At 38.1% G+C, this 12,610-nt stretch overlaps 1 protein-coding gene across 1 annotated transcript in view; it reads left to right on the forward strand.

Moving 5' to 3' along the window:
- Positions 1–12,610, forward strand: part of SPEN (spen family transcriptional repressor) — a 91,904-nt gene that overhangs the window by 55,936 nt on the left and 23,358 nt on the right. The window contains 3 exon segments of the mRNA XM_021095393.1: positions 4,938–5,098; positions 7,851–8,051; positions 12,155–12,306. Coding sequence (XP_020951052.1) covers positions 4,938–5,098; positions 7,851–8,051; positions 12,155–12,306 — 514 coding nt within the window.

A 12,610-nucleotide genomic window follows, 5' to 3' on the forward strand; every position in this document is an offset into this window, starting at 1 on the left:
GAAAAGTATAATTAGATTTCCTTTAAATTGAATTTATTTCAAGTTCTTTACCATTTAGAACTTTAAAGTAATGTTGAAAAAGTAATAGTGATATGCCCAGGCAAATTAATTAATTAATTTTTGTCTTTTGTATTTTTACACCACACCCATGGCATATGGCGGTTCCCAGGCTAGGGGTTGAATCAGAGCTGTAGCTGCCAGCCTATACCACAGCCACAGCAATGGGAGATCTGAGCCTCATCTGTGACCTACACCATAGCTCAGGGCAATGCCGGATCCTTAACCCACTGAGTGAGGCCTGGGATCGAACCTGCATCCTCATGGATGCTAGTAAGATTTGTTTCTACTGAGCTATGACGGGAACTCCTTTTTATTTTTATTTTAAGATGATTTCACTGGAGTGTGGTTGATTTACTATGTTTTATTAGTCTCAGGCCTACAGCAAAGTGATTCAGTTATACATATACTATACCCATTCTTTTTCAGATTCTTTTCCTATATAGGTTATGACAGAATATTGAGTAGAGTTCTCTGTTCTATACAGTAGATCCTTGTTGGGTATTTTATATATAATAGTGTGTATATGTTAATCCCAAACTCCTAAATTGATACTCTCCCCACAGTTTTCTCTTTGGCAACCATAAGTTTGTTTTCAAAATCTGTGAGTCTGTTTCTGTTGAGTAAATAAGTTCATTTGTATCATTTTTTTAAAAGATTCCACATATAAGTGATACCATATGATGTTTGTCTTTCTCTGTCTCACTTCATTTAGTATGATAATCTCTAGGTCCAGCCATGTTATTGCAGGGGTGTTATTTCTTTCTTTTTATGGCTGAATAATATTCCACTTTACATTTGTACCACATCTTCTTTATCCGTTTTTGTGGCAGTGGACATTTAGGTTGCTTCCATGTCTTGGCTATTGTGAATAGTGCTGCTGTGAACATTGGGGTGTATGTATCTTTTTGAATTACAGTTTTTTTCTGGATATATGCCCAGGAGTGGGATTGTTGGATCATATGGCAATTCTGTTTTTAGTTTTCTAAGGAACCTCTATGCTGTTTTCCATAGTGGCTGCACCAGTTTACATTCCTACCAACACTGTGGGACAGTTTCCTTTTCTCCACACCCTCTCCAGCATTTATTATTTGTAGATTTTTTGATGGTGGCCATTCTGACTATTGTGACATGGTATCTCATTGTACTTTTTGGGAGTTCCCGTTGTGGCTCAGCGGTTAGCAAACCCCACTAGCATCCATGAGGATACGGGATCGATCCCTGGCCTTGCTCAGGGGATTAAGGATACAGCGTTGCCGTGAGCTGTGGTGTAGGTTGCAGATGCAGCTCAGACCTGGCGTTGCTGTGGCTCTAGCGTAGGCCAGTGGCTGTAGTTCCAATTGGATCCCTAGCCTGGGAACCTCCATATGCCTCAGATGTAGCCCTAAATGACAAAAAAAAAAAAAAAGAGGTCATTGTAGTTTTTGTTTTCATTTCGCTAATAATTAGCATCTGTTCACATGCCTATTGTGGCAGGTAAATTTATCCACTTTATTAAAGTTATTAGTTGATGTACCATTACTACCACTTTAAGACAATTTAAATTAGAAAGCTTCTAATTAACTCTTTTTGGCTTTTAAAAAAACTGAAATACTATACGGCATAAGTTTTGATAAACTGTTACAATTCTTCAGTTTTAACAAAATTATAAAAATAATAATTTTTTGTGTGTGTCTTTTTAGAGCCACACCTGTGGCATGCAGAGGTTCCCAGCCTAGGGGTTGAATCGGAGCTTTAGCTCCCAGCCTATACCACAGCCACAGCAATGCCAGATCTGAGCCACACCTATGACCTCTATCACAGCTCACAGCAATGCCGGATCCTTAGCCCACTGGACGAGGCCAGGGATCGAACCTGCGTCCTCATGAATGCTAGTCAGATTCGTTTCCGCTAAGCCACAACGGGGGCTCCTAAAAATAAGAATTTCTTAAAGTTAAATTTGAGGAGTTCCTGTTGTGGCTCAGTGGTAATGAACCCAACTAGTATCCAGGAGGATGCTGGTCGATCTCTTGCCTTGATCAGTGGGTTAAGTATCTGGCATTACCATGAGCTGTGGTGTAGGTCACAGATGTGGGTCTGATCCTGCGTTGCTGTGGCTCTGGCATAGCCTGGCAGCTATAGCTCTGATTCATCCTCTAGCCTAGGAACCTCCATGTGCCCTCAGGTGTGCCCTTAAAAAAAAAAAGCATAAAGTTAAACTTGACACAGATATTCTGGGTGTTAGGGTTTTCTTTCAGTTTATAGAACTGAAAAGTTTTTGGGTGTCTCTGTACAAATGTGAATTCAAAAGTTACGTTGTTTTATCTTTTCACAACTTATTAAAACTTTCCTTTTTAGTTATCACTTCAAATAGGTTAGCAGGTATTTCTGCCAGTTAAACTTTACATCTTGTTTCATAATTGGTGTGCTAATAGGCCAATAGGGAATTCACCAAAAGTGTGATGGCATTTATAACAAATTTAATTCTTATCACTGTTTTGTGCCCTTTTTTTTTTTTTTTTTTTTTTTTTTTTTTAGGGTTGCACCCGAGGCACATGGAAGTTCCTAGGCTAGGGGTGGAATCAGAGCTGTAGCTGCCGGCCTGCACCACAGCAACTCAGGATCCAAGCTGTGTCTGCAGCCTACACCACAGCTCATGGCTGCCCCAGATCCTTAACCACTGAGCAAGGCCAGGGATACAAGTCCTCATGGATACTAGTCAGGTTTGTTACCACTGAGCCACGACAGGAACTCCTGTTCTTTAAAATCATTGTTGCTATTGATCTCCTTCCTCTGCATTATAAAAATAAGGCCTTAAACAGAACTTTTTTTATTAGCTCGTTATTTTAGTACCCAGAAATTCTGCTATTGCCCATATTTACTTCTTTACCCACTACTTCTAAGGAATTTTGCTGTATGTAATATTGGTAGTATTTTCCCTAATGGTTATTTTATGATTCCTTAGAATTAAATTGGTAAGTCACATGCATATTCTTACTGTTGTCATCTTGTGGCCTTGTGAATAATCTTATATTGCTTGGAGTATAACAAACATATTTTTCTTCTGTAATAAAGACAGTTAATTTTATTATCTCTAATTTGAATGAAAGTATGGTATCATATTCACTTAGTACCAGAAACACTAATTTGTTCAATCATCTGGAAAAAAATTTATTTTTATTGATGGGAAAACTGAAACCCAGTCATTTATAGCAGGCCTGGCAGTAATGACTTGTGGTTCTCTCTTGAGGCTTTTATCCATAGTGTAACTTGTGTATTGTGTAACTTAAATGTCTCCTTTTCTCATAGGTTTATTTTTTTATGTTTCTAACTGCAGAAAACTTTGATAATCTCAGAGTTTTTATGTTTTGCGTTATGTGAAAGTTAAAAAATGCTGTGTAAATTCTATTTTTTATAGTATTTATTTTTTTATAAGCAGTAGCAAATTTGTCTCAGATCCTAGGTTCACTTACTCATCTAGCTGGTTTCTAGTTTATCTTGGATGTGAGAGCTGTAGTCTGAGTGCAAATGATAAAAACTGCTGGATCCCCCACTCCCTGAATTATTTGCTTCAGGGATTAAGTCTTCCACAGTAAGGAGAGTGTGAAGCAGAATTTCAAAAACTTGGGAATACCAGAACCTGTAAATAGCTTTTTATTAATATCTTTGAGAAAGCTATAAGAGAAATTAAAAACATAACAATCTTTCACATGCAGTGCTGGAAAGATCATTTTATATTTCTCACATGGTTCTTAGGCATAGTAACTTATTATAATGTATATTTCTCTTATTCTGACCATGTTGGTAATAATTTCTCCTTGTCTTTCAACTCAACTGTCTCCTCCTTTGAAGTTTGTATTAACTTGAAGAGAGAGGAGTTCCCATTGTGGCTGAGTGGTAATGAACCCCACTAGTATCCACAAGGACGCAGGTTCGATCCCTGGCCTTGCTCAATGGGTTAAGGGATCCAGTGTTGCTATGAGCTGTGGTATTGGTTGAAGATGAGGCTTGGATCCCACGTTGCTGTGGCTGTGGCATAGGCCAGCAGCTGCAGCTCCAATTCAACCCCTAGCCTAGGAACTTCCATATGCTGCACATGTGGCGCTGCAAAAAAATAAATAAATAATTGAAGAGAGAAATTCAATTTCATTGACTCTCATTTCCGTATTATTTGCAAAGAGCCTAAGCTAACAAGACTCAAGTAACTTATATTTTTTATTAGTCCTTCAACAATTTTAAAATCAAAATTACACAGGAAATTATTTGAGGTATCTGCTTTTTTTCCTAAAAATTAATTTTACCATGAGGTGCGGTAATAGTAGTAATAATAGTCACAGAGCAGTGCCCCTTCATTTATTGATTGTGGTCATATCGGAAACTCTTTAAACCTGTGGGTTATTTTATTCTTAAGGCGGTGAGATAGGTAGTATTATTATTTCCATTTTACAGGTGTAGAAACAGGCTTATTAGCAAGAGGTCAGGTGACTTGTCTAAGTATACATGGTGTAGGTCTGAGCCACAATTCAAGTCAATATCTCTGAATCCAAAACCCATATATTTACTCCTCTGTTAATTGTGTTTACTAGTCTTATTTCATTTGGAAAAAAATGTTCAGATTTTGTTCAGGAGACATTTGTCTTTAGGTGGCTCTGGTGGTAAAAGATTGTTACTTTCCCTTCCACATTCTCAGCCCAGTGTTTGCTGTCTTTTGCCATGTCTGAAGGTAAGAGTGATAAAATAGATGTTGAGAAGAAGGAAGGGTGTCCAGAAGTTTCAGACCTGAAATTTAGACATTTTAATTATTGCCACTTGTTGTTTTTAAGAAGTTTTTTATGCGACTCATTGACTCATTTTCTGTTTGTTTATTGTTTTCACTAAAGTTTTCTTTTCGCCCTCTGTAGCACTGATTCCAGCAGTAGTTCAAGCGATGATTCTCCAGCCCGATCAGTTCAATCTGCAGCAGTCCCGGCGCCCACTTCGCAGTTGCTTTCATCCTTGGAAAAAGATGAGCCCCGCAAAAGTTTTGGGATCAAGGTTCAGAATCTTCCAGTACGCTCCACAGGTAAAATTTTGTGTTAAGGTGCTTTCCTCTCTGCTACTATTGGGGAATGTGTGACTGAGAGATTTAAATTCTATACTTTGTATAGGACTTATTTAAATATATCCCTCTCTTATTCTGACTGTTGGTAATATTTTCTCCTTGTCTTTCAACTTTGTCTCCCTTCTTTTCTTTTTGTGGTTCATTGACATTTAATGCCATGTCAGAAAAAGTAAGTGGTTATAACTTCATGTAGTTTCTAGGTTGTTATTTATGTAAAGATTGCATGTTACTTTATTTATACTTTATCATATACACATACATTTACATATATTATGCATATTATATGCATATACATATACACACAAAACTTGTATATTATATAGAGAAAACATGGTTTATTTTTTAATAAAACTGCCTTTTGGATTAAATATTTTGATACTATGGAAAATTCGGTATGATGAAATTGTGGAAGCACTATTTTTAATTAGATTTATATTGGTCTGGAGTTCCCATGGTGGCGCAGTGGTTAACGAATCCAACTAGGAACATGAGGTTGAGGGTTCGATCCCTGGCCTTGCTCAGTGGGTTAAGGATCCGGCGTTACCATGAGCTGTGGTGTAGGTTGCAGATGTGGCTCGGATCCTGCGTTGCTGTGGCTCTGGCGTAGGCTGGTGGCTACAGCTCCCATTTGACCCCTAGCCTGAGAACCTCCATGTGCTGCGGGAGCGGCCCAAGAAATGGAAAAAAAAGACAAAAAAAAAGAAAGATTTATATTGGTCTGGAATCCTGTGTGAAATAACTTGGAAATTAAAAATCATGATAAAAAATACAAAAAAACTATTTTTGGATACCCATTTCAGAATACTAACATTTGAAATGAAATGAAAGTCATGAATAATGACGTATAGTTAAAAGCTCTGCTGTAGGCTTTATTCCCAATATTTTCTTTCTTTCTTTCTTTCTTTTTTTTTTTTTTTGGTCTGTTTGCCTTTTCTGGGGCCACTCCCTTGACATATGGAGGGTCCCAGGCTAGGGGTCTAATCGGAGGTGTTGCTGCCGCCTACACCAGAGCCACAACAACATGGGATCCAAGCCATATCTGTGACCTACACCACAGCTCACAGCAACACTGAATCCTTAACCCACTGAGCAAGGCCAGAGATCGAACCCACAACCTCATGGTTCCTGGCTGGATTCGTTAACCACTGAGACACGCCGGGAACTCTCCCAATATTTTTTTTTTTGTCGTCTTTTGTTGTTGTTGTTGTTGCTATTTCTTGGGCCGCTCCCGCGGCATATGGAGGTTCCCAGGCTAGGGGTCCAATCGGAGCTGTAGCCACCGGCCTACGCCAGAGCCACAGCAACGCTGGATCCGAGCCGCGTCTGCAACCTACACCACAGCTCACGGCAACACCGGATCGTTAACCCACTGAGCAAGGGCAGGAACCGAACCCGAAACCTCATGGTTCCCAGTCGGATTCGTTAACCACTGCGCCACGACGGGAACTCCCCAATATTTTCAGTTGACAACTGTCCATAATACGTTATTTCTACATCAAGTGTATTGAGTACTATGTGAACAACTATTAGTAATAATAGATGGTCAGACCAACAAAGACCAAACTAAATATTTCTTACCTAAGTGTATTTCAGTAATTATTTGTATTATTTATTAAAATAGCCCATTGGAGTTCCTGTCATGGTGCAGTAGAAATGAATCCAACTAGGAACCATGAGGTTGTGGGTTCAATCCCTGGCCTCGCTTAGTGGGTTAAGGATCTGGTGTTGCCGTGAACTGTGATTGAGGTCGCAGACGCGGCTTGGATCTGGCGTTGCTGTGGCTGTGGCGTAGCCTGGTGGCTACAGCTCCGATTCAACACCTAGCCTGGGAACCTCCGTATGCCGCAGGTGTGGCATTAAAAAAGGACAACAGACAAAAAAAAAAAAAAGAGAGAGAGAGAGAGAAAATAGCCTATAAAACATATGTGCTAGGTTTATGCATAGAGATATTGTGACATACAGGTGTTGGTGAGCTTTTAATTTAGATTACTTTGTGATTTAGGAATGGACGGGGAGTAAAATTGGCTTGTCTTTCTGTACAATTTTTATTATAATGAAGCAGTTAACACAAGACCTCCAGATGGTGTAATTCATCTCTGAAAGGCCTTAAAGTTGTTTACATATTACATGCCATTTCCCACACAGTTTTATCATTGACATGATGCTTGGAAAACTAGAAATAGGGCTTTCTTTTTCAGGTCTTTAAGTTTATATATGCATATATATGTGTGTGTGTAAAGTTTTTACCATGAAAATTTTAAATATACCCACAGTAGAGGAAATAGCAAAATGAACTCCCCTTGCACCAAACCCCAGCTTAAAAAAATCATCAATATTTTGCCATACTTGCTTTATCTGTCTCCCATCTTCTTTCCTGTTCTTGTTACCTTTTTAATGTCAAGTAAATCCCTGATGTTACATTATTTCGTACTGACTTAAAAGATTGTACTTTTGTATGTAAAACATAAGGAAATTTTTCTGCATAACCATGATATTCATTTCTCACCTAACAAATAACTAGTAATATCTTCTAACAGTTTATTTTCAGATTGTACAGTATTCTCTAAAATGCCTTTTTAAGAGTTATTTTACTTTAAAAAGTAACATTTTAATGCTAATTAGGTCAAAAATGAAGCTAAAGATTTAGTAGCTTACATTTTGAGTTGTAACTAAATTAGAAAAATAAGCAACTTGTTTTTGTTTGGGCATTTAGATACAAGCCTTAAAGATGGGCTTTTCCATGAATTTAAGAAATTTGGAAAGGTGACTTCAGTGCAGATACATGGAACTTCAGAAGAGAGGTATGGTCTGGTATTCTTTCGGCAGCAAGAGGACCAAGAAAAAGCATTGACTGCATCAAAAGGAAAACTTTTCTTTGGCATGCAGATTGAAGTAACAGCATGGATAGGGCCAGGTAAGAGATAGGCAATTGAGTGTTAGTGTAATTTGTATTCCATTTTATGAAAGGGCAACATGTTATCCTGAATGTTGATACCATTCCAGCTCTATTAACATACTTTCAGTCTCTTCTGTTTAAAGAGTGATTACCTTTTGTTGTTTAACTTAATAAAATACATTGTTTTGGTTAGGATGAGGTAAAGATTGTTCTCTTTCTTTCCTTTTTTTTTTTTTTCTTTTGTCTTTTTTGCCTTTTTAGGGCTGCATATGGAGGTTCCCAGGCTAGAGGTTGAATGGGAGCTATAGCTGCTGGCCACAGCCACAGCCATATAGCACTGTGGGATCCAAGCCGCGTCTGCCACCTACACCACAGCTCATGGTGACTCGGGATCCTTAACCCACTGAGTGAAGCCAGGGATGGAACCCGAAACCTCATGGTTACTAGTTGGGTTCATTAGCCACTGAGCCACGACGGGAACTCCAAGATTGTTCTGTTTCTGTCGGGGAGCAATGCTAATTTGTAGGAGTCCTGAAAGGCAGAGTAGAGCCCCTTGTTGAATCCTGCCTTCTCAAAAGGACTGAAGTGATTGAAATAAGATTATAGTTCCTAGGAGAATGACAACAGAATTATCCTGAATTAGAAAACAAACTACATCAATTTGCAGGACTAGTTAAACCAGTTTTATTTCCATTGAAACTGGACAGTGGACAAATTGGATCTGTTATTCTTGCTTTCATGACCTTAGAAGACAGTGACAGAGGGGGAGGACTAAGTCTTGTAAGTGCAACTATTGAAAATTTCAAGGGGATATTATATTGCTGGAACCTACCTGTAAGAGCTCTCTGTTCTAAGGCAGGAAGTCTTGTCAGGCATGACTTCGGTTAGTGTTTTTCCTGTTTCAGAACCACCTGTGGTACTTGTTTAAAATGCAGACTCTTTGATTCTACTTCAGCTTACTGGTTCAGAATTTGCATATTCAAGTTTGGGAACCCCTGATTTAAGGCAGTTTGTGAGTAAATTTTAGAGGGGTGAATAGAAATGTTAATAATATGCATTCACATTATGTAGCTGGTGCAATTGAATTTTGAAGCCTAAGATTTTGAGTATAATTTATAGGGTAAACATAGCCTGTTTTCTTGGAATATTCATTTTTTTTTAACAATTAAGAAGAAAAATAGAATTTCCTTGTGAAGAATGTGTAACTCTTACTTGTATATTAAAACAGGCACAGAGTTAGTTATTAGAATGAAGACTAAAATGTGCATACTTTTATGGTAAAACATAGGAGTTAAGGAATGTTATCTTTTCAAAAGAATTATAGGTTATACATTCCCTACTCTGTGAAGTTTGAGATGTATTGCCTTAACTTACTGGGCTAAGAGCAAACTCAGGAGGGTTTTTTTTTTTTGTTTTTTGTTTTGTTTTGTTTTTGTTTTGGTCTCTTTAGGGCTGAATCTGTGACTATGGAAGTTCTCAGGCTAGGGGTTAAATCAGAGCTATACCTCCTGGCCAACACCACACCATAGCAACTTGGGATCCTACACTATAGCTCATGGCAATGCTGGATCCTTAACCTACTGAGCAAGGCCAGGGATCAAATCTGTGTTCTCATGCATACTAATTGGGTTCATTACTGCTGAGCCACCATGGGAACTCCCAGGAATGATATTTAGGAATGTCATATAATCTATGGAAGGTTTTAGAGCCATATATAATTTTTGACTGGTGAGGATCTAATTCAGGGGCATTATCAATAGATGACCTTCTAATCTCCAGGTAATGGAGTTAGATTGAGATTGTTTCTGTAAAAAAGCATTTTTATCTAATTAGTTAGCATCCAGGGTGTTAATTGGTTTTAACTACCTGCCACTGAAGATTTTAAGATGTTTAATTTGTTCAGGCATAGGAAAATGGAAGGTAATTTTTCCATATGCAGCAGCATTGAAATAACCAGTTTTGTTTTGTTTTTGGCTGTTCCCCATGTTGAAAGCCAATGTAACTGGAAAGCAGTTTCTTTTTTCTCATTTTTTTTGGCCATGCTAGTGGCATGTGGAAGTTCCCAGGCCAGGGATTGAACCTGCACCACAGCAGCAACCCAGGCTGTTGCAGTGACATCGCTAGATTGTTAACCTCCTGTGCCACAGGAGAACTCCTGAAATAGTGGTTTAATGTTTTTTTTTTTTTTTTTTTTTTTTTCCTTTTTAGACTGCTCCTGTTGCTTATGGAAGATCCTGGGCTAGGGGTCAAATTGAAACTGCAGCTGCAGGCCTACACCACAGCAGCACTGGATCCAAGCCACATCTGCAACCTACACTGCAGCTTGTGGCAATGACAGATCCTCGACCCACCAAGCAAAGCCAGGGATTGAACCCAACACCCTCACAGGAACAACATCAGGTCCTTAACTTACTGAGCTGCAGTGGGAACTCCAGTTTAATGGGATATTTGAAAACTGAGTATGGAGACTTCATTGGAATTATGCTGTTGGATAGTTGTTATAAATGTTTTACATTGAAATTTATGGAGCCGATTGCTTCTTTAGGTCAAGGACCTCATGGAATTAAAAAAAAGATCCAAATCCAAGAAGCCCAACTTTGCAGATAGATATGGCTCCTAAGATTGTGCTTTTTTGCTCCTGTGCACAGCATTACAGTCTCCTAAAACTGAAATTGTAGGATAAAATCATTTTTTCTTTTTTTAAATTACTTAATAAATTTTATTACACGTATTGGTGTACAGCAATCATCACAACCAAAGGAAACAAAACGCTTTTAGGACCTCAGAAAAATTCACTAGAAAACTAAAATTGTTTTTTCAATGATGTGTAGACATTAAGACTTAACACTGGTCATGAAGTGTAAATAGATTATTACAGGTGGAAAAGACACCCCCCCTCCCAAACTGAATTTCCAGTTTTGAAATTTTTACTGAGCTATTTATTCGGTGGAAATGAAGTCATTACAGATTTAAATGGTTGCAAATCATGCTTTATTGTTTTGATTTTTTTGAAGTACAAATCTCAAGATGAGTCCTAATTATTTTTTTCTTTTTTTTCCTTTAAATGAAATATTCCTAAGTATGTACCCTCTATTAGTTTTAAGAACACCTAGTTGAGCTTAAAATGAGATAAACTCCCTTGAAATAGGCTGAAAATATGGAGTCAGATGTATGAGCCCTGGGAAGTTTATGGGTCCATGTTACTGAAAGTACGTACTCTTTGCTGACACAAGTAAAATTAAGCTGAAATAAACTGGAGTCAGGAGTGAGATGTATTCTGGCTGAGTTCACTCGAGTTCAGAAATAGAGTCTTTTTAATACCAATGTTGTCTTTGACATCAGTAATGTTTTGGTGGCGGTACTAACAGTTTGTTTCAGCCAAGTTGATTAAATATTAACTTTTTTGGATGGCTTTGTTTCTCAGTAAAAAGAGAGAGAACATACAGGCTTGATAATTTTTATTAAGAAAGTGTTGGGAGTTTTCTGGTGCCCTGGTAGTGAAGGACTTGATGTTGTCATTGCTGTGGCTCAAGTTTGATCCCTGGCCCGAGAACTTCCACATGCCATGGGCATGGCAAAAAAAAAAAAAAAAAAAAAAAAGAAAAGGAAAGAAAAAAGAAAATGTTGAATGTCCCTGCCCTAAACCAAGTTAATTAATGGAGCTTCAGAGAACACCTATAATTGAATTAGACGTCGAACTTTTGATCATAGAAATGGATCATAAGAAATGGAAACCTTAAGCGTCGTTTAGGGACTTCCTGTCATAGCTCAGCAGTTAATGAACCCAACTGGCATCCATGAGGATGCAGGTTCGATCCCTGGCCTCACTCAGTGGGTGAAGGATCTGGCGTTGCTGTGAGCTGTGGTATAGGTCACAGACGCAGCTCAGATCTACTTTTCTATTTTAAAGATCAAAGTGTTAACTTTCCCTTAATTTCTTGGACAAGTTTCTTTAGCCTTTGTATTCCTCTTTTGCTTTGGAGCTATTTCTGATAGTGTGTATAATTTTTCAGATTAGGAATATTTAGCCCAATATTTCAGAGATTTAATTTCTTATTTGTAGATTTTTCCCATGATATATGAATACATATTAAAACACTCTGTCCCTATCCCACTTACAGAAACAGAAAGTGAAAATGAATTTCGCCCTTTGGATGAAAGGATAGATGAATTTCACCCCAAAGCAACAAGAACCCTCTTCATTGGTAACCTTGAAAAAACCACTACTTATCATGATCTTCGCAACATCTTCCAGCGCTTTGGAGAAATTGTGGTATGTGTTTTTTTTTTTTTTCTTTTTTTTGTCATAAAACATAAACCATAGTACAGATTATATATTGGAAAAATGATATTTAGATGGTGTAATGAATATTTTTCTCACTTGCCCTTAACTCCTACTAAAACGTGATCTGGAAAAACCCACTGCTTTATGTGTGTATTTAAAAATATATAATAGGAGTTCCTGTCGTTGGCTCAGTGGTTAAGGAATCCGACTAGGAACCATGAGGTTGCGGGTTTGATCCCTGGCCTCGCTCATTGGGTTAAGGATCTATCGTTGCCGGGAGCTGGGGTGTAGG

The sequence above is a fragment of the Sus scrofa genome, chromosome 6, assembly GCF_000003025.6.
Source record: "Sus scrofa isolate TJ Tabasco breed Duroc chromosome 6, Sscrofa11.1, whole genome shotgun sequence".
Classification (NCBI taxonomy): Eukaryota; Metazoa; Chordata; class Mammalia; order Artiodactyla; family Suidae; genus Sus; species Sus scrofa.